Genomic DNA, 21300 nt, shown 5'->3' with positions numbered 1-21300 from the left:
ATCTCAATCCACTCTAGTTGAATTTGAATTCAACATTTGACAGAAGAATCTAAAACCCAAATTCTTTCATAATTAGAGCCAACTTAATAAATCTCTTCTTTATCTCTTAAACAAAAAAGAAGAAAAAGAAAGAGAAATCTTCTTCATCCCTCAACAATGCAAAGCTCCCAAATCTAAGAAACATGTTCAACTTCAAACATAAACACATGTAAGAAGAGGGCCACTTTTTAACTAAACCAAACATCGTTCGATTCAAAGATAGGCAGAATTTGAAGAGGAAAAAGGCGTCGCCTAAACAAAAATTTTCAATGATAAAACATACCTTAGCTTAGATCATTCATTGGTCACATACATAGCCGCAGTTAGTATTTCACTAATCCTTAGACGCAAATCTAAACTATTTACCAACATATTCCACATTCTTTGAATGCAAAATAAAAAACATCCTTGGATTAACTGAGAAATTTGGCCTAAAAATGAGTTCTTGAAGTTTGAATTGAATCAAATCTAACCAAGATGTTTACAAGTCTCCTAGTGCATTAGCAAAGCTTCATTCTGTCCATCATCGCAAGCATCGACTCACATGTCTAAACCAGCATTATATAGAGTAGACAAGCATAAAATGTGACAGAATGAGTAAAGAATATTGAATTTTACCTCAAAAGATTGCAGCAAATCCATTTGTTCTTAATTGCCTCAAACACGAGCCAGCTTCTGCTGTCACCACGACATACCTGATTGTTAAACTGAAACGTGAAATAAAATGGAGATATAATATAAATGGACCAAATCTAAACCTGAAAACTTGTCATAACTCTTTGCATTAACAAAAACAATTGATTCCAAGAATTTTTCCAAGACATTAGCAAAAACATGAACTCAAAAACAAATATTGGCAAGACCCTACGAGCTGAGAAGGGTTTCATCTCTCATTGTGCCAGTACAAAATTTAAATGCATTCGACACCAACTTCAGCAGCCCGTCTAGGCTTGTTCTTCCTTCTGCTCCCTTGTTGTCTATAGCCAACGGGCTTGATTAGGACAGTAGCATTACTTTTGGCTGCCACGGCATTCTCCTCCTTTACTAATTCATCGCTTTCCTTGATCTGCGAGGGCCTCTTCCTCTTCCTGCCATTCTCTGCAGCAGATTGGTTCTTGCTGCTTTTACTCAACACCAAATTTTTCACCTCCTCACCATCTTCTTCGTCTTCTTCCTCAATCTTCTCAACTTCGTCTCCCTCCTCAAAGTCGTCTTTCATTGGTTTTTGCGGCCTCCCTCTTCTCCTCACGGGTAGCTTCTCATCCTCACCGCTGCCAGTGTCATCACGAGCAGCAAGCGCAGTTTGCTTCTTCCCTTTCCCTCTCCCTCTACCCATTCTTTACAACCAGCAATTCGAGCAAAATTATGATAGTTCTGCAATGGAAATGATGTATAAATATGACTCCAAAAACACCCCTTTTGCAAAGATTGATGGTGGAAATAACAAGAACGATAAAAAAAACTAGATAAAGTAATCCAAGAAAGCAAACAATTAAGCAGAGAAGTAAAGCAACAAAACAAATCTAGAACTAGACAAATTCAAATCTAAATCTTATCTATATTGTCCACTGAAAATTTCAAGAAATCCCAGACCCACTAAACTTGGGCTCAGATTTAGGATTCATCACATATATTTAGCTAGTACACAATACAGCAAACTACAAAATGAGCTTCAAATCCAATAACTTTTTAGCTAAATCGAGATGCTTGACTTGCAAATAACCTTAGTGAATCCAATAAAAGCAAATCTAATCCATGTATATAGCATAGCTTAGAACCTCAAGAAACCATCTTTTTTTCATTTCTTCAAAACAAAACAAAAAAAATAGAAACACTAGATCATTGTAAACAGAAAGCAAAAGACTATATCAGATCATTAGTTTATACGAAAACAGAAAAATTACAGCAAAAATAAAGTGAGTGACATACCAAATGAAGCTGGCTTCATAAGAAACAATAAACATCTGCCTCCGAAATAAAAGAAACCATTTTCAAGAAAAACAAACAACACCAATCAGAAACCCAATAGAAAAACAAGATTTTGAACCTGCATGAATAGTTCCAACGGTAAAAGGGAATCAAAAAGGTGAAGTCTTGGTATGGTCTGAGTGAGAATTGGATGAAAAATTGATCTGAAACAGGGAAAGAAAGGGGCAGAGAGGAAGAAAGCCCAGATCAAATAAACAGCAAGAAACGGATTAAAGAGAGAAAATGAAGTCAGATTTGGAAAAAGATTGGATTCTTAGCCAGATTTCAAAGGTTGAAGTGCCAGCCAATGAGCTGAGGGAAGCAAAGACTGCGAGAGAGAGAGAGAGGAAGTGATGAAAACTGAGTTAGTACTTAGTAAGTGGTGAAAGGATATTTATTTAATTTGATGGGCTGTTTGAGAAGTTAGGGTAAAGTGTAAAATTAAACAATTCAAGACAAGAGCACAAATTCATTTTTAGGAGAATTAAATTAAATTAAATTAAATTAAATTAAATTAAATTAAATTAAATTAAATTAAATTAAATTAAATTACTAGAAAAATAAAAAGACCATCTTTTGATGTCATTCCTGTACCACACATCGTATACATAGTCAAACTTGTTATCTAAAACAGTTTTTAACGAGTGAGTCAAAAACCCTAAACCATATTTAAATATTTCAAAAGTGGGAATTCTCTAAATTAGGTCCTTCAATTGTAAAGTACTACATGCACGGCACACAATCAAAATATGCATCCACAGTGACAGCTATATACCATATTATTAAAAATAATTCATATTGAATAATTGCCCCAATATTGTATTTGTAAGCACAAACTTCATTTTCTATTTGTGTTTAATTTATGTGGTGTCGACAGCATAGCTACACTGCAAGTGTGCCGCGTAAAATGCAATTTTAGTGTTATGGTCATTATTAATGTTATAGATTTTTTAATAAAGAATTTATAAACAGTCTGTTGGTAAAATGCAGCTTTTGCTTTTTTCCCGCATTATAAGAAATACAAAAGAATTAAAAAAACAAGAGATGATATTCCTCAATAGTGGTATGTGAAATGCAATTTTAGTGTTATGGGTTAGGCCATCTGCAACGCAGTCTTTTATCCGTCAATTAATCGTCCCTTAAATTATTATTCATGGGCCTCACTGTACCTTTTTACTCCATCTCTTAACTAAGAGACGGAACCTGCAACCCTCCATCTCTTATTCGTCCCTTAACCGTATCTTAAATTACTATTCATACAATTTTATTTTTTAGTTTTATTTCCAACCAAATTCAATTAATAAAAACTAGGGGTGAGCAAAAAAACTGGAAACCGAATATCCGAACCGAACCAAACCGAAATTTTGAAATTCAGTTCGAATTTTTCGGTTTTTCGGTTCGGTTTAAAAAAAAAAATGGTTTTTCGGTTCGGTTCGGTTCGGTTCGGGCGAAGAAAAAACTGAAAAACCGAAAAACCGAATTATATATGTATTCTATTAATTTAATATATTATATTATATATAATATATATATTCTTTTAATATATTATATTATATATAATATATATATTCTTTTAATATATTCTACTATATAATATATATTATATGTATTATTAATTTTATATTATATATAAATATTCTATTAGTATATATAAAATAAAATAAAATACACATATATAAATATATATTTATATTATATTTATTTTTTTCATGTTTTTCGGTTTTTTTTCGGGTTCGGTTTTTCGGTTTTTCGGGTTCGGTTCGGTTTGGATTTTGAACTAAATTCGGTTTTTCGGTTATGGTTCGGTTTTGGCAAAAAACCGAACCGAAACCCGAATGCACACCCCTAATAAAACACACTTCATTAAATAAAATAAAATTACAACATAAAATAAAAATATAACTTAAAATTTTAAAAAATAAAAAAAAATAATTAAAATCCTAAAAAAATAAAAATTACATCATTTAAAATACAATTTTATGGAAAATAAAAAAACTACTCCGCCGGCGAATCATCCCCCGAAGACGATGGAGGTGCACTGAGAGCATTCCCAACGGCGAACAGCAGCTCACCGTCCGTCCTTGCCGCTGGCAAGGACGCGCTCCGCCACCATTGCGCTCTTGCCGCTGGCAGGGCGCTGCTCTATGCATAGAGCACGTCCGTGCCAGCGGCAAGAGCACAGCGCGTCGACGTGGCAGCTTCCGATTGGCCCGTTGATTTATCATTTTTTATTTATTTTTTTAAAAAATCGAAAAAATCTGAAAAGTTCAAAATTAATAAAAAAAATATTGTCTCACTTCCTAATAAAATATATCCATTTTTTCCACACTTTTAATTTATTTTTTTCATTATTTTTACCCCAAAATTCATACTTTCATCTATAAATACTCTCATTTCAAACACAAAAAATGACACTATACTAAACAACTCTCTCAATCTCAATTTTTAGGATTTTAATTATGTAATTTTTAATTTTTAGGAGTTTAATTATGTAATTTTTAATTTTTAGGATTTTAATTATGTCTTTTTTATTTTATTTGTAATTTGTAATATTTATTGTGGTTTTTTAATAAATTTTAGTATTATGGAAATGTTATTGTTTAATTGAATTTTAAATTAATTGTGCTCGTCCTTGCGGAAGAGCACAGCTGTAGGTGTTGTGCTTTTGCCAGAGAGCAGGCATGAATAGTACCGCCCGGGCCCACAACCGTGCCGTTGGCAAGAGCACGGTTGTGGATGCTCTGAAGCCACCTGGAGGCGGAATACCAAGTTGTCTTGCTATAAACTCAAATCCGGCAAGATAGGCTTGGTATTGGGGAGGCGTCATGCGGGAAGTGTCCGCCATTGTGGCGGTCATGTACATGGACATTAGGGAGTTCGAGGGTGCCCCCGAGCCCGAGCCTGCCTGGCTTGATTCGGCTCGGCCCCTACTCCCTCTAGCCGCCTTCGCCGCATTTCTCCCTTGCGGCCCACGACGCCCACGGGAGGACCCCCCGGCATCATCTGCCGTGCCCTCAACCTCCTGCGAGGCAAACTCTTGTGCGGCGCTGCCCGAACCGCCTCACTAGACGAGTATTGGCCACCCGCCGTGTGCTTCGTGCGCTTCGAGGTCGAGCCCGAGCTGGACCGGACACCGTTGGCCCACCTTTCCTCGTCTTTGACGACCTCCCAAACATCGACATGTTTGAATTGTTTGCCGGTGTCGTCGAAGTAGACTCGCAAAGGCGACTTCAGAATGTCGGCTCCCATAGCTCCGCTTTGGTAATGAGCCACTTCACTCTTGTAGATGGCGCATAATTTTTTGACCTCTCTGTCGGCTCGGTCAAAGTGAGCGCGGAGCATCTTAAATGTGCGGCGGCGGGACCCCTTCGGCTTAATCTCGTGGTAGGCCTCGGTGACCTTTTCCCAGAAGCACTTCCGGGATTGTTGATTTCCGACTATGGGATCGTACGAGACGCTGATCCAGGCGTTGTACACCGTCAGAGTTTCTTTGGGGCTGTACGGATGCCGGCATAGATCCTCCTCCTCCTCGTCCGCCTCCGCCTCCGCCCTAGAGCTTCCACCGCTTCGGCCTCCTCCACCGCCTCGGCCTTCTTCCGGAGTGGGTTCAACGAAATAATCCTCCCGAATATGGGATAATCCCTGCGAATACCTCGGGGCGGAGGGACGAGAGTATGCATCCACATCAAAATGGGGTGGTTGGTACCCCCGGCGTCGACGAACCCTGGGTGCCCGGCATCGACGAATGAGAACCACCACCCAGGACATTGTACATGCCCCCCCAGTCGCCAAACGCGTTGATGTCGAACCCGCCGGAGCCGCCACCGCCAGAGTTTCCGTCGCCGGACATTTTGTGATAAGAGGTTAGATGAAAATTGGAGAGGAAATGAAGATGATTTGGGAAGAATAGATGTGTATTTGTGTGTGAAATGAGGATGAATTAGGAGTATTTATAGAGTAAAAAAATAAAAAATAATAATAAAAAAAGAAAAAAACGGTAATATTAACGGTAATATTACTGTTTTTCATTTTTTTTAAATTCGATTTTTTTTAAAAAAATGATTTATTGCGCCAGCGTGACGATGCCCACTCGCGGGCCGGCGAGTGGGCGTCACGCATGGCGCCGGAGCGCGCCACGTGGCGCTGGTCTCCATCCGTCTCGGCGGGACAGAACGCTCGGCGGGCTGGGGACGAGACGGGGCGCTGCAAAGCGTCACGCCGCCGTCTCGTCCCGGCGTGACGGATTACGGGCCACCCGCATGACGCGTTGCGGGTCCTTATGTGTAATAAGTGATAATCGTTTTTTTTATTTACGCAAATTATATGCAAATAATGTTGAGTGAAATACAATTTAGTGTTTGTTGTGAGTGTTAAGTAATGAAAGAAGAAATAGACATGAGACACATAAATTGTGTAAGTGAACTGCAATTTTAGTGTGTGTTTCTACTCATGTCTTGAAATTTCAAAGAATTTCAAATAAATTCATTCACTTAATTTTTTTTTTTGATTTGTGAAATAACATTTTAATATACTAACTTTTGTCTTTAACTTTCGTTTAATTTTGTGTTTTCGACCTAATAACATTTGTTAAAATTATACTACTAGTATATATACACGAGTAAAAACAGGGTCGTCTTGTACTGAGTTTATCATCTTAATCCCAAATTGAGATTGAATATGGACCCTTTGATCCAAAGATCGAAGGCCGAGATTGAATAAAAAAAATATCAATACATTGAATTAACAATCTCAACAAAAGGGTAAAATGGACAATTTACATAAAATTAAGCGCGCAGGTTTTGATTTCATTTCTCAAACCATTCACTCCACCTTCAACAACCACACCACTCACTTCATTTTCTCTCTCAATCTCGTCGCCGTTCACTCCATTTTCTCTCTCAATCTCGTCGTCATTCAAAGCCAGATTCACTACTCCAAAACACATATCTCTCACTCAAACACAGAAGAACAGCTCGAAAACTCCCCTTCTTCTCCGAAGAAAAGTTCGACCTAGGGCAGATTCACAAATTTGAAGAAAAACGACGGTAAATATGAAATTTAAACTTCGAATTTTGTTTTGAACTTGCTAAAATTTCAACAGAAACGAAATTAATACATTTATTTCGCAGTGGACATACTTCAAATCAAGTGCAATGGTTTCAATCGAAAATGCTCTTGAAGAATCGAAAGGTATTTTTTTAATTTCATTTACCGATTTCTGATTTTTTTGCATTGTAGTTTGAGATTTCTGATTTCAACAAAACTTCTATAGTTGTGTTGTTGTTAGATTGATTTCTGATTTGATAACATATGAGAATATGAATCTTTATTTTCTGAAAGCTTGAAATTCTGATGAATTTTACACACGTAAATGGAATATTTAGAAGTTCTGTTAATATTAGAAAGCTTTTGTTTACTATATCTAATGCAAATATGGATATTGAGGTAGTTAAATGTCGATAATGTGTTAGCTATATCTTGGTATTTGAGTTAGCTATACGTTGATATTGAGTTAGCTATGTGTTGATAGTTTGTTAGCTATGTGTTGATATTGAGTTAGCTATATGTTGATACTGGGTTAGATATGTGTTGATGATGTCTTAGCTAAATATATGCTATATGTTGATATTTGTGAATTCAACAACATGTTAGAATGATTGTAATACTTGACATAAGTTTGTTTCTAAATTAATTATCATGTTTTATGTTTACCAAAAATACAGCTATAGGGAAAAGATCTAGACCAGAGGAAGATGACGATAACTTTGACAACAATGAGAACTTTAAGGTCTTTTGCTGAAAAAGTTAAAAATACAAAAGCAGTAGAACAGAAACATAACAAGGGAGTTGAGGGCATCAGTAACCCCGTCCCCATTTCCGGCCCCAAGTCCCCTCCACGTCATCATTCCTCTACAGTTGCGGCCCAGGCCCCAACTGCTGTAACCCTGCAGGCCGCAACTCGGGCCGCAACTAATAAATGACACTATTCACAACTCCAACCTATTTAACTCGAAAACGCAATTCGTTGAACAATTGAAACCGGGAAAATGCATTGTTCATTCGAAATTAACATTACATTACTAGACGAAGCAAATTTAAAATACAAGAAACCCGGGCCACGACTACTACTTCTTCATTTGGGCGCGAAGGTAGGCGATCATCTCACGGTGCAACTCGAGCTCCTCGTCCGACATCTTCGATGTATCCCTCGCTGTCAACTCCGTCAGCTGGCTCATCCGCCATGTAATATTCATCTCCGACAAAGTGTCGGACATCTTATCCAGAGACGGATTGGTCGGCGGTGGCACCATAGCGGAGTTGCTCGCAGCTGCCTTCCCCTTTGCTTTCCTCTTGGCCGCCTTTGTTCCTGTCGGGCGGCTCTGAATGCTAGGAGAGGAGTAGAAGACATCGTCGTCCGTCACATTGAGGTCGATCGCCGGACCTCCTTCGCTCGAAGAGTAGTTTCCGGAGGCGGAAACTTTGGTTCTCTTCGCCGCCCCAGTTGCCGCTGGCTCAGCACCGCTGGTGTACTTCGGGCTCTTCTCGACGAGCTTCCAAACTTCGAAGTACTTGAAGGTCTTCTTCCCGTCAGTGAAGAACGCTTCCTTTGCCTTCTCGACGAGGTCCGCCTCGCTGTGCCCGCTCGGCCACATACGGACTACGTTGGCCCACTTTCCGTTCCACTTGCTCATATCCGCCTGGACCCGGCCCCAATGCTTGCGCAGCTTCACGTAGCTACGCTCGCTCGACCCTTCCGGACGGCCAGCGTTATATTTCTGCGCAATCCGCTCCCAAAAAGCCTTGCCGGTCTGCTGGTTGCCGATGATAGGATCCTCGGAGACGTCGATGTAGTTCCTCGCAAGCCACATTGTCTCGGGCGGAGTGTACTTCTTCGGCCCATCCTCCTCTCCGACCTTCTCCTTTCCCCGCTCTTGAGCGGGCTCCATCTCACTGACCTCGAACTCGTCGGTGTTGACCGGCGATGTAATGTCGCCGTTGCTACCGACTCCCGGACTAGGCTGTGTCTGCGATGGTTGCGATGACGGTATGTACCAATTGTTCGAGTTAACGAACTCCTCCATCTCACGTTGATCGCTGTTGAACCAATCCATTGACGCCGAAAATACAAAGGGTATAATAGAGTATTGAAATGGAACGCGGGATTGAAATGGATGGAACACAAGCTCGTATTTATAGACATCGAATTTAAAAAAAAAACAAAATTGGATTTGCGTCCCGGCCCGAAGACCGTGTAACGCTGGGCCGGGACGAGGGACTTGCGGCCCGTCACCGTGCAACCCCGTCCCGGGCCGGGACGCGGGACGCTCCCCAGGCCGGTCACGCGTCACCGGGACGGTCCTGAGCCGTGCCGCACTTCCGTGTAATGCATGGGACGGGCCGGGACTCGCAATTTGCGGCCCGGCCCCAAGCGTTACGCATGTTCTTCAGAAGAAACGGAAAATGCAGAACGTGGAGAGAAGTCAGAAAAATAGAAGGAAAAGGTGGGAAAACAGTAGGAGAAGGCAGGAAAATAGAAGATGAAGAAAGAAACTATAAATGCGAAGAAAGAAAAAGACGAGGAGGAGACAGAAACATTGAACAAAGAAGACAACCACTCTCAATATTACTATTTGGAATTCTCAATAATTCGTGTATAATTTCTCAACATTAGGCCATCCACAATGGGGCGGACGATAGCGCGCCCGATGCATCGGGCGAGCTATCATCCGCCATTGTGGCTTCGCGGACGACGGACGATGCATCGTCCACGCCCGATGCTTAGTCCGCGGACGAAGCGCGGACGATAGGGCATCATCCGCGTCATCGTCCGCCCACTATGGGAGGCACGGACGATGCAGCGCGTTTTTGTTTTTTTAATTTTTTAAATTCGAAATTTGTCTATTTAAACCTTGATTGTCATTCCATTTTTCATACGAACATTTCTCGCATCAGTTCTCTCATCTCTCACATCTCTCCAAATCTCACAAGCCAAAATGAACCACGACTACGACCGGAGTTCCTCGGAGGACGGTAGTCCGACCCTGACTCGAGCCTTAAATGCAGCCATGCACGACGCAATGGTGGAATGCTTAGCCATAATTCAACGCGAGGAGGCGGTGGCGGCGGCGGCAGCGGCGGCGGAGCAGATCCCCAGGCCTATTCGACGTCGGAAGTCTGTCCGAGGCGATCACGCCGCAGCTCACGAACGTCTATTTGCAGTGGGGCTCGACTGTTTTCCGCCGTCGGTTTAGAATGCCTCGTTACCTTTTTCTCAGCATTGTCCAGACGTTGCAGTCACGCGATGAATACTTCTAGTATCGGGAAGATGGCATCGGCAGACCCCGGCTTACGCCATTGCAAAAGTGCACAGTTGTACTCCGGCAGTTGGCCTACGGCACCAGCGCTGACATGTTCGACGAGTACCTCCACGTCGGGGATACTCCAGGCCGCGAGTGCCTGAAGAGATTTTGTAGGGGAGTTGTCGAGGCCTACAGCGACACATATTTGCGAAAGTCGACGACTGTAGATTGCCAGGGCCTAACGAGAATGCACGAGACGGCGCACGACTTTCCTGGGATGCTAGGGAGCATCGACTGTATGCATTGGGAGTGGAAGAATTGTCCGGCGGCGTGGAGAGGCCAATTTACTAGTGGATACAAGGGCAACCACCCGACGATAATCCTCGAAGCCGTCGCTGACTATCGGCTCTGGATCTGACATGCTTACTTTGGTGTAGCCGGGTTAAACAACGACATCAACGTCCTCAACTCATCCACCCTCTTCACCGAGCAATGCAACGGCAACGGCCCGGCCATCGAGTTCACTGCCAACAGGCGCCAATACAACATGGGGTACTACAAGGCCGATGGCATATACTTACGGTGGAATATTTTTCTGAAGACGATCAGTTGCCCAATTGGTGATAAAAGAGTTTTTCTTTGAGCAAAAGCAGGAGGCGACGTGCAAGGATGTGAAGCAGACATTTGGTGTGCTCCAATCACGGTGAGCAATAGTGAAAGGGCCGGGGCGTCTCTGGTTCAAGGAAATCCTCGCCGATGTCATGCATGCGTGCATAATCTTGCACAACATGATAGTCGTGAAGGGGTTGGCAGCGGAAGCGTGCATTAATTTACCGATCACATAAATTTGATCTATGTAGCAGATTATTTAGATAAATTCTATTCGCGTAATTATCACATGTATCATGCTCATAACTTGAATTAAAATATGCTTTAGCATATAAAATCCCTAAAACATGCTTACTACGGAATTAGCCAAATTACCTTGTTGATTCAATCAAGAATCGATGATGGCTTGCGTCTTCTCCACGTGAAGATCTTCAGTACTCGACCTCGGACCTTCTGACTGGTGTCCCGGACTATACGCTGATATTTGTGTGGGCAAATCTCACCAACGTACTAGGACTTGAATAACGAAGACAGAACTCAGCTCATGGAGGAGGCAAAATTTTGAACTCTCTCTTTCCCTAAGGGGGACGAAAATTCTCAACCAAAATTATTGTATTTTCTGTCTCTTTATTCTCCTATTTATATTAAGTCACATATTGGGCCCAGTCAGGGATCTAAGGAAGAATTTGGAACAGGCCTCACCCAATTAGCTTTTTACTAATTAAATTGAACCCACAATTTAATATATGCTTATATTGGAATATTACAAGCAGCCACTACAGAAGTAATATTGCACTGCCTTCCAAATCCGAAATTACAAGTATTCCGGGTTTCCTTTAATTGCATTTAATTTATTTCCCGCGCTTAAGATAGAAACATCTATTAATTAATTATTGTCTGCTATGGACTTAATTAATTAACATATTTTAATCTCCAAGAGTGGACTTAGCAAGAAACTCTTATTTATTATTCATAGAGTAATTAAACTCCAACTAGCTAGGTTCCGAATAATAAAACTTTGTTTCGAGCTCCTCTTGTGGATGTTATCAAACGAGACTCTCCTCGCGCACGATTCAACGTAATAGCAATCCTAGCACCGCTAGATAATGATCGCCACTAGCAATATACCTGGATCGTTGGGTGACGAAAAACCCGCACCTTTGGTAAGTCAAAGTAGTAGATACTCAATATCGTATGCTCAATGCTAACATACATTGATTAAGAAATTAATTATCAAGACCTCGTCTTTCAGTAGATAGCATAAATACTCGTCTTGCTGTTAGATCCATTCAGTGCTATACCACACCAACGTCATCTTATTTCAATAAGGCTTAGAAATAATCGGACTGACATTGCAACCTTTCACGATAGGTAGTCTAGGCCTATCTAGGTTGTGAAATTCTTATTTTTCTTTGTTTAGAACTGACCGTGTTACCTTAAATTGGACGATGTCCACAACCGGTCTACTAAAACAAAGACTTAGACTTTGTTACGTTTGCTTATACATTTAAATATGCAATAAACCTATCTAGGTTGTGAAATTCTTATTTTTCTTTGTTTAGAACTGACTGTGTTACCTTAAATTGGACGACGCCCACAACCGGTCTACTAAAACAAAGACTTAGACTTTGTTACGTTTGCTTATACATTTAAATATGCAATAAACAACCATTAAATGTAAAGCATAATAACATTATGACAAAAATAATCTGTTGCATTTATTGGAAAATAACAATTAGAGTTTTACAGTATCCAATCACTCGAAAGGTGATTTCTAGTATACTAACAAGTCGAACATGAATGTGGGAGCATCACCGATTGGACCGATGACGAAATTGCATCCAGCTCCTCCAGCACGGCGACCGCGACCCCGCTCGAGGATTACCGACAGGCTTCAATGAGGTTCTATCTGGACAGGCCTCAATGCGCAACCAACACGACCATGCGCAGCTCATGAATGACATGATTGAAGAAGTGTGAGCCCGTAACCGCCGTCGCTGAGTTTGCGTATTTTTTTATAATCCTTATTGTAATGTATTAATTTTGTAAATGAAATGAATGTTTTTCCCAATTTTTGTAGTTATTTAAATATTCAAATAGAAGAAAATGCTTAGGGCCCCACCGCAGGTGGAAGGGCAGGAGGATAAAATGCTGACGTAGCGGTGAATAGGGCAGGCTTTAGGGCGCCCCATTGTGAATGGCCTTACTATTTAGAATTCTCAATAATTCGTGTATAATTTCTCTAACATTACTATTTGGAATGCTCAATAATTGGCATATAGTTGTGAATAACAAAATAATATCAACACAACATAGTAAATTCTCAATAATTCGTGTATAATTTCTCTAACATTACTATTTGGAATGCTCAATAATTGGCATATAGTTGTGAATAACAAAATAATATCAACACAACATTGAAACAATACCAAATCATGTACTTCTTAATATTTTGTAGATGAGTTACGATAATTCTCAATACTGAAGACTCACATAACATGTCCAAAATGATATAGGTGATGCCATTAGTATTTCTAAATACAAAAATATTCAATGGCAAGAGTCACAAAAGAAGTTAATTTATAATCCTCCAAAGCTCCAATTGTTTTTCCCAATTTGCAATAAGTTCGTCCACATCAACCTTGGCAAATTTGTTGCATTCAGTCAGATGGTGTTTTGCCTTCTCCTTCACCAACTCGCAGTTGCAATTGGATGTACACGTCACTACAATATTTGGCACGTAAGATTCTCAGAGTCTTCGATGGCAGTCCTGTTTGCCAATCTTTGATCTTTTGTCCCTTGTACGTCTCCATCAGGTTACAAAAATCAATAATAAAGAACAGAACATCAATAAATTACATTTGAAAATATCAACATACAAATTAAAACTAAGAAACAGAGAATAAGAACAAAAAACAGAGGAAACAACACATGAATAAAACCGACAGAATAATCATCAAATAAACTGAGACAAAAAACACTAAAACTAGTACTAATCAATGAAAAAACTACTTAATACATAAACACGTATCGGAACATAAACATCAGAATCAAAAAATTACAAAAATTACTAACGAATATATGAAACAACAGCTCGAATAAAAACAGAAAATTCAAATACAAAATTTAGAAGATGCATATCGAATGATTCAAAATTAAAACATAAAAGCACAATTATTAACACATACCTGCCATTGTTGAACAAAGACAAGCAAAATAGCTTCGAAAAGGAGACAATCGCGATAGGTTGATGAGATCGGCAGAAATTGACAAGCAAAATAGCTTCAAAAAGAAGAAAATCGCGATACGTGAAGACTGAATTTGATGAGATCGGAAGATATTGAACAACGAGAATCAATTCCTTCAATTTATAATCGCGTAATTTAGAAAATATGAATTTGGAAAGAAATCTCCGAGATTTGAAGACTGATTTGATGATACGAAGAAGAGAAGAGAAATTTTAGGGAGAAGAGAAATTTTGGGAGAAGAGATCTGAGCGTGAATTAGAGCACCCGCAACGTTGTGCCGTTGCGGTGCCGTTGCCGTTCCGGAGGAATGGTTCCGCGGCGGCACGCGTTGCAGCCTCCGTGTCGTCGCGGTTCCGTGCCTATGCCGTTCCGGGTGTCGTTGCGTCGGCACGCGGCACGATACGTTCCGCCACGTCGCCTCGCTCAGCGCACGCATGACGCCCACTTGCTGCCCCGCGAGTGGGCTTCATCACGGTGACGCAATAATTTATTTTTTTTTAAAAAATCGAATTTAATAAAAATAAAAAAAATAATTTGCAACCGTTTATTTTTATCCGTTTTGTAATTTTTTTTTATTTTTTTAATTTATTTACTCTATAAATACTCATATTTATTATTCATTTCACTCACAAACACACATCTATTCTTCTCAAATCTTCTCTATTTTCACCCAATTTTCACTTTTGAACAAATGCGTCAAATATTGGAACAATCACTTTGACGGATGAAATTATTAAAATTGTGTACTTTTATTTTTTAAGGATTTTAATTGTGTGCTTTTTATTTTTTTAAGTTTAAGTTGTAACTTTGTTTTAATGTTGTGTATTTTTTATTAAAGTGTGTTTGTTTTTTATTAAAGTGTGTTTTTTTAATTGAATTGAGTTGGAAATAAAAATAAAAAATGAAATTGAATGAATAGTAATTTAAGGAACGGTTAAGGAACGGAGGGTTGCAGGTTCCGTTCCTTAGTTAAGGAATGGAGTAAAAAAGTACAGTGGGGCCCGCAAATAGTAGTTTAAGGAACGGTTTACGAACGATATAGGAATAGCGTTGTGGATGGCCTTAGAGTATTGGCATGCAAATGGACTAAAATACCCATTTTCATATTATTTAAATTAATAAAAGGAAAAAAATATCCCAAATCTAGGTTAAATCAAGCCTTTGGATTAAAAGAATGGACGGTTATGATGAACTCTTAATTTGGGATTAGTAATTAGTTAGCAAATTATCATGTTCCAGTAAAAACAATTATAGATATTCAAATAATTAAAGTACAAAATATTTACCAGTGTCGCTTACTGTCAAGAAGACTCGAACTTGGCACCTCATACAATAATGTCTAAGCTCTTTGCCACTAGGACAAAGGCTCTGGACAATATTGAATGATAGTTGAAACATTTGAAATTGCAAAAAATTATACTAATAGCAAGAGGCGACATGGCTGCGGATCCCGATTCCACTATCAAAACACAGTCATAGAGATTTTTTAACAAAGTGTTTTATAAAATTGTTGTGAAAAAACTGTGTACAATGCAATATAAAATATAAACCTAGCAGGGCATAATATAATTTAATAACATAAAGAAACGTTTCATTTTTTAATGTGACAAATGGGTATAATTTGAAAGAAAATAAGAAAGAATTAGAAAATTTTGGCAAAAAAAAGGATGATTTTGAGGTGTGAATAGAGTAATGCGTAAGTATCTTATTTATTGGAAGGAGATTAATAACTTCATTTACTATAAATTAGCTTTTTTAAAAGCGGTAAAAAAACAATATAAATTTAAAAGTAAAAATGAACTCAAGAAAATGATTACACACATTGCGATCATTTTGACTAGTGTGTGCACTACAACGGTGTGTCACACGCGTGTGGTATGACGGTCTGTGTCATGTCACGTGGAATCTGACTCATCCAATGTGGCATGTCTCATTAACGTCACACGTGTGACACATGATTCTGTCGTGAATGCCCTAAGCAATAATAAATAAAAAACATAATTAAACATGTCACTACTCTAACACAATAAACATAATTCAAGATAATGTAAATATATACATAGAAATATACAATAATTTTCCTTTTCATTTGGGGAGTGCCCTATTTTTCTATCGGATGAAAATCATTATGAGCATCGCACCTGAAGACACATTTTTTCCAGATGGTTGAAATTTTAGAACTCCTAAGAACACGTTTTTAGGTATGAAATTACTTTTAGGAAATTGAAATGAAAAATATGTGCGTGAAAAAAAAACGAGTCCAAATTGTTCTTTGGGCTGTCTTAATTATTTTTCGGGTCCACACGTCAAACAGCTAATACAACATACCTATACAATTTCAACTATTGGCCCATATATGTTTTAAGGCTTAAAACTCCCTTTTGAAACACCATGATGCCTCTCGCGTGTGTTGTTTGTGAGATTTATTGCAATTTTTAAACATTGTTGGAATAATGATTTTGTTACTTTGGGACCCATTTTTATTTAGTAAGAGTCAACTATGACTTTTAATCTCGGACATACTAAAATAGTAAATCAGGACTCCCTTATCAGGACTCCTAAGGGAGGACGAAGGAAATAATGAAACTTTTGAAGTAGAAAGAAAGTAAATAATATTATCATAGAAAATTGAATAAAATTTATAATGTCCCACCATGAACGGTCATGGTCATAATTGACGTATTACGAAATTCATAATATAAAAATAATTTAGAATATACACAAAAAATAACTATTTCGTTGAATTCATAATTAGGTATGCAGTAAATAAGAGAATTCGTAGTTACTTAAAATTAATATTAATACCATCTCCGACCATTTATACTAAATTCAAACTCAAACGATGAAGTGAAGCTCAGTTGGTAACACGCTTCCTCTTTAACTAATAAGTCAGTGGTTCGAATCACCACAAGGTAAATCGGTAACTCATTACTTCTCTTTGTAAAAGAATACTAAATTCAAATCCATTTTGGTGCAAATATAATACTCCTCTAATAGTGATTTTACTATAACAATTTACGCCAAACTAAAACTTAATGCATGATATAACCTTGAAGTCTTGTTATTTATTGTACTTCATCATATGCAGGGGTATAATCCATGTGTATATTTGTATGGCGAAATTGCTTCATGCCTCTGCTGGGCTATCTCAATGTAATTAAAGCATTACAGTGAAATAATTTAGAAGGAAAGTAGCGTACTTCATAGTCATTTGCATTGGTTTAGGTGGGAAGGAATTGTTTCCAGATGGACTTAAGCCTTTAATTTTACAACATTATTATGTAGTATCTATTTTTCATCATTATGTAGCAAAGTAGGAGTATTAAGTAGTATATCAGTTGTATACAAAAGCATTCATATTCGGGAATATTAATATATCAAAATAGCACTGCACTCTTACAAATACAAGTACTTTGATTCACCAATTCACACTAGTACGAATATTTTATCAATCAGGAAGTAAAAGAATAAATAAACAAAAAAAAACTAGCAAAAGATGCTGAAACCACTAGTATTTGTATGTCTTGGAACATTGGTTCCAATTTCTTGGAGTTTACTTTGGTAAAAAAGTTTGCATCATGATTTAAAGTTGCAAGTGAAAACTACAAAATAGCTCGTGAATAAGCGCACATAACATCTTAAACTCAATCCAGATCAAATTGATGCATCATCAAACTTTGAGTAGTAGTATTTTCTATCATTAACCAATTATGCACATCAGAAAAACATAGCAAATAAATTGCAAGGACTAGTCAACAGTATTACGAAATACAGAACGGCTAACAAAATCATTTAAAGATGAAAGTAAAAAAAATCATTCAAACATTAATTAGTAATTGGCATCAGAGCATGCAGCTTCTTCTCTACTTGAGTTTCTTTCTTTCTTCTCCCAGCTACGATCAGAGAGAGAAACCTGTAAAGCGATCGAGCCATTGAAGAAAAATTACACGTGCATCAGCGCTAAGCATGACCTTACTAGTAGTTAAGGTTAAGGTGGTCATTGCTTGGGCATGTAGTAAGAAGGGTAGCCCCCCATGGCCGTTTGTGGAGGAGGCGTGTCTTTCTTAACACCATACTGAGGATAAGAGTAATGTGGAAGGACAGCATATGGAGGAGCTGCTGCTGTTTGTGGGTTTGTGTAGGAAGCAGGCGGATATGCTGCCATCGGTTGGGGATAGCCGTACCCCATAGGGGCTCCACCATTCATATGTACAGGCACTGGAACCGCGGATGATGGTAGCTGTGATTGTGTAACCTTCCCTTTGTAGTTATCGGCTAGCTTGGCAGTGATGTTTCTTCCCTGCAATTGATGAGATGGAAGATATTTTACATATCCATCTTTCACAGTTCAAAGAAGAGTCTTTATATTAAGGGAACTCACTCCGAGCAATTTTTGGGGGTCGTCTATAGCTCTCTTTGCTGCCTCGACAGTCTTGTAGGTAACAAAGCCGAAACCGCTGTACAGAAGGACCAAATCCATCAGACCAGATATAATGGGAGAATTGTTCTTCAGGTTTAAGAGAGGAGTTTTTTTACCGCGATTTATTTGTTTCCTTTTCATAAGCAACGGAACCCTCTTCAATATCACCGTGCCTACTGAAGAAGGCGAGCAGCATTTCACTGGTCGTCTCAGGTGACAAACCACCAACGTACAATTTCCTTTGGGCTTGATCAGGTGTTATGCTGTTGCTGCTTAGTCCTTCACTCGCAAGGTTACAAACAGCCATACGACCCTGAAACAAATATGTGGGTAAATAAATTGGAAAGGAGAAGTTCGACTAAGGGGTGCTGGTGGTTATTTATTTAAATGGTAAAGAACTTCAATTTTGTCTGCAAGGTACGAGCTAAAATACTCACATCTATCATTTTACTAGGTGCTTTTAGAGCCGTCTGAGCAGACTCCATATCTTTAAAAGTAACAAAACCATAACCACGCGATTTTCCTGTCACTTTGTCATATATAACAGCACCCTCTTCAATTTCACCATGCTCTATAAAGGCCTGCATCCAATCATTCACTCAACATAAATAAGTCCAGAAGTTCACATTAACACCCCAAAATTGCATGACGAAGAATGTGAGATAAAAGAAAATACACATAGAAACTCTGGATACATTATCAGTGTCAGTGACCAATAGTCATATAAGTGTATAACAGGGTGAATTCACAAAAAACAAAATGCATGTCCAGCAGGCAGCAAACACTCACAGCACACAAAGTTTCTGAAGTAGTATTCCATGCTAAACCCCGAACAAAAAGCTTTCGAAGGGCAGGATCAGCACTTGCAACACTTTTAATTTCTTCAGCAATAGAAGGATATTGGGACCCACTTCACGCCAGAACATGCAAACAAGCACACACATACAAATGTCAATCCACACAGCACGCCACCAGGTTGGACAAGAATGGCCTTTAGTGTAGTATGACGACATGTAGACACACACCAGGCATCCACCTCGCACACCACACACAAGCACAATTAAGCATTTGTGCACATACATGGTAAAAACATCAATAATGCAATAGATGCAATGTACCATTAACTTCTAATCCTACCATATAAACTTCTATATTGAGATAAAGCCCTCATCCTGATTCAATTTTCAACAACCAACATATCCGAACTTGCCACTTATAGGCTTGTGGCGAACCTTCCTGTTTTAAATTTCTCGGCTACAGCATCTAATTACACGGACATCAATGCCAAATATCACAAATAGCCTTTAAGGCTATACTAACAAACTCTTGTTTCTTACACCACATTGCCCTGAGATCCCTAGAGAAATCATTGCAACTCTTCGCTGTCTCAATTTGTAAATATCAGCCGAGCCATATATTAGACTGCCCATATAAAATGCCAACACTATTATCACCACCAATCGAATCCTCTAAGCTCATAATTCATAAAATCATGTTAGCCAGTGAAACATTTATGCGAAAAATCCCATATTTGATAATATTTCCTATCAAATAGAAGTAATATTTTGTAGTAACAAATAGTACTTCAAAATAAAGGACAGATATCAGCTGCACAAACGCCTCCAGCTCCGGAAAAATTCCCTAACAGTAACAATTCTAACATATTCCAATCGTGAAAAAGGGGGGATAATAGAAAGCTAGTTAATATAGAAAATGAATTAGGGTTAGAGGATTACGCTCTAGCAAGTATATCAACGAGCTGCGGCTTAGCGAGCGGGTCAAGAAGCGCGCGCAATTCCTCAATAGTTGAATTCGCAGTCGAATCTTTCGAGTTGGGCGACACCTCGCTGTTCCCCAATTCGTCTAGCTTCCTCTTCTTCAAATCCTCCATTTCCTGAGCTAATACTATTTTCAGCGAGCGCCTATTTCTTCTTCCTCTATCTCTCTCTAGCTCCGAATTGAAGATTTTTTGGCACGAAAAGGGCAGCTGCAGTGTGTGTTTTTCTTGCTGGATTGCTGGCTGGGAGGGCAAAAACTGAACCCTTTATCTGTTGCCGGAAAAAAACTTCATTTTAACATATTCATTTGATTAAACTAACGTTTTTTCGTTATGAATTGGGCCGTAATAAATAGGCCAGAGCAATGTGGATCCTTGAGCCCAATATAGAGTTATTCGTTTCAATTATATTTAAAAATTTGATAATCTTCTCACTATTCTGATTAATTAAGACACTCACAATCAGCGCCTATTGCAGGAGAAGAGCCTATCGACGACTGCCGGCCTAGCGAGGGCGGCGATCAACGCTGATTTGAATTTTTTTATATGATATATTTATATATAATAATTTTGTATGAATTATATTGGATTATACAATAAATTTTTAAGAAAAAGTAGAGCTTTAAAATAAAGTTACTAATATTAATAAAAATTTTACATATTCATGAATCCAATAAATTTTTTTACATATTTATGGATTCCACCCTAGCGTGATGAGGCGGATATGACATCCATCTACACTAGAGCATCACTTGCAGTGGGGGATCGGGGGGCAAGAGGGGGGCGGTCGCCCCTCCCTTGGCGGCCGAGAAGGTTGAATTGTACTACTAAGGTTTTTCCGGAAAAAAGCCATGGTTATAATTACCAGACTTATTGCTAGATATTTTATTACTTCAATTCTTAAATAACAAATGAAATTTACACAATAAATATTATTAT

General features: G+C 38.8%; 2 protein-coding genes and 1 long non-coding RNA gene across 4 annotated transcripts; all 3 read right to left on the bottom strand.

Annotated features, from left to right (window-relative positions):
* Nucleotides 1–792: 792 nt before the first annotated feature.
* LOC121748937 lies at nucleotides 793–2393 on the bottom strand. Of its 2 annotated transcripts, XM_042143522.1 has the most exons (3): nucleotides 2087–2393; nucleotides 1969–2003; nucleotides 793–1413 (listed from the first exon to the last, which is right to left on the bottom strand). In XM_042143522.1, exon 3 carries the CDS (start codon nucleotides 1373–1375, stop codon nucleotides 950–952), a length of 426 nt encoding a protein of 141 aa, XP_041999456.1. In that variant the 5' UTR covers nucleotides 1376–1413; nucleotides 1969–2003; nucleotides 2087–2393; the 3' UTR covers nucleotides 793–949. The 2 variants fall into 2 exon arrangements, with proteins under 2 accessions (XP_041999456.1, XP_041999457.1); XM_042143523.1 differs by lacking the exon at nucleotides 1969–2003.
* Nucleotides 2394–13257: 10864 nt separating this feature from the next.
* Nucleotides 13258–14398, bottom strand: LOC121747273. The gene is made up of 2 exons (XR_006039169.1): nucleotides 14105–14398; nucleotides 13258–13723 (listed from the first exon to the last, which is right to left on the bottom strand). It is a non-coding gene; the product is annotated as an uncharacterized LOC121747273 (long non-coding RNA).
* Nucleotides 14399–17875: 3477 nt separating this feature from the next.
* On the bottom strand, nucleotides 17876–20642 carry LOC121748527 (UBP1-associated protein 2C-like). The gene is made up of 6 exons (XM_042142942.1): nucleotides 20321–20642; nucleotides 19374–19494; nucleotides 19022–19165; nucleotides 18701–18897; nucleotides 18546–18621; nucleotides 17876–18464 (listed from the first exon to the last, which is right to left on the bottom strand). The coding sequence occupies exons 1-6, from the start codon at nucleotides 20473–20475 to the stop codon at nucleotides 18162–18164; spliced, it is 996 nt and encodes a 331-aa protein (XP_041998876.1). The 5' UTR covers nucleotides 20476–20642; the 3' UTR covers nucleotides 17876–18161.
* Between the last annotated feature and the right edge of the window lie 658 nt (nucleotides 20643–21300).

Source organism: Salvia splendens, chromosome 9, assembly GCF_004379255.2.
Source record: "Salvia splendens isolate huo1 chromosome 9, SspV2, whole genome shotgun sequence".
Taxonomy (NCBI): domain Eukaryota; kingdom Viridiplantae; phylum Streptophyta; class Magnoliopsida; order Lamiales; family Lamiaceae; genus Salvia; species Salvia splendens.
Note: the sequence above shows the minus strand (reverse complement) of the source record. Positions and strands in the feature narration are given on the sequence as shown.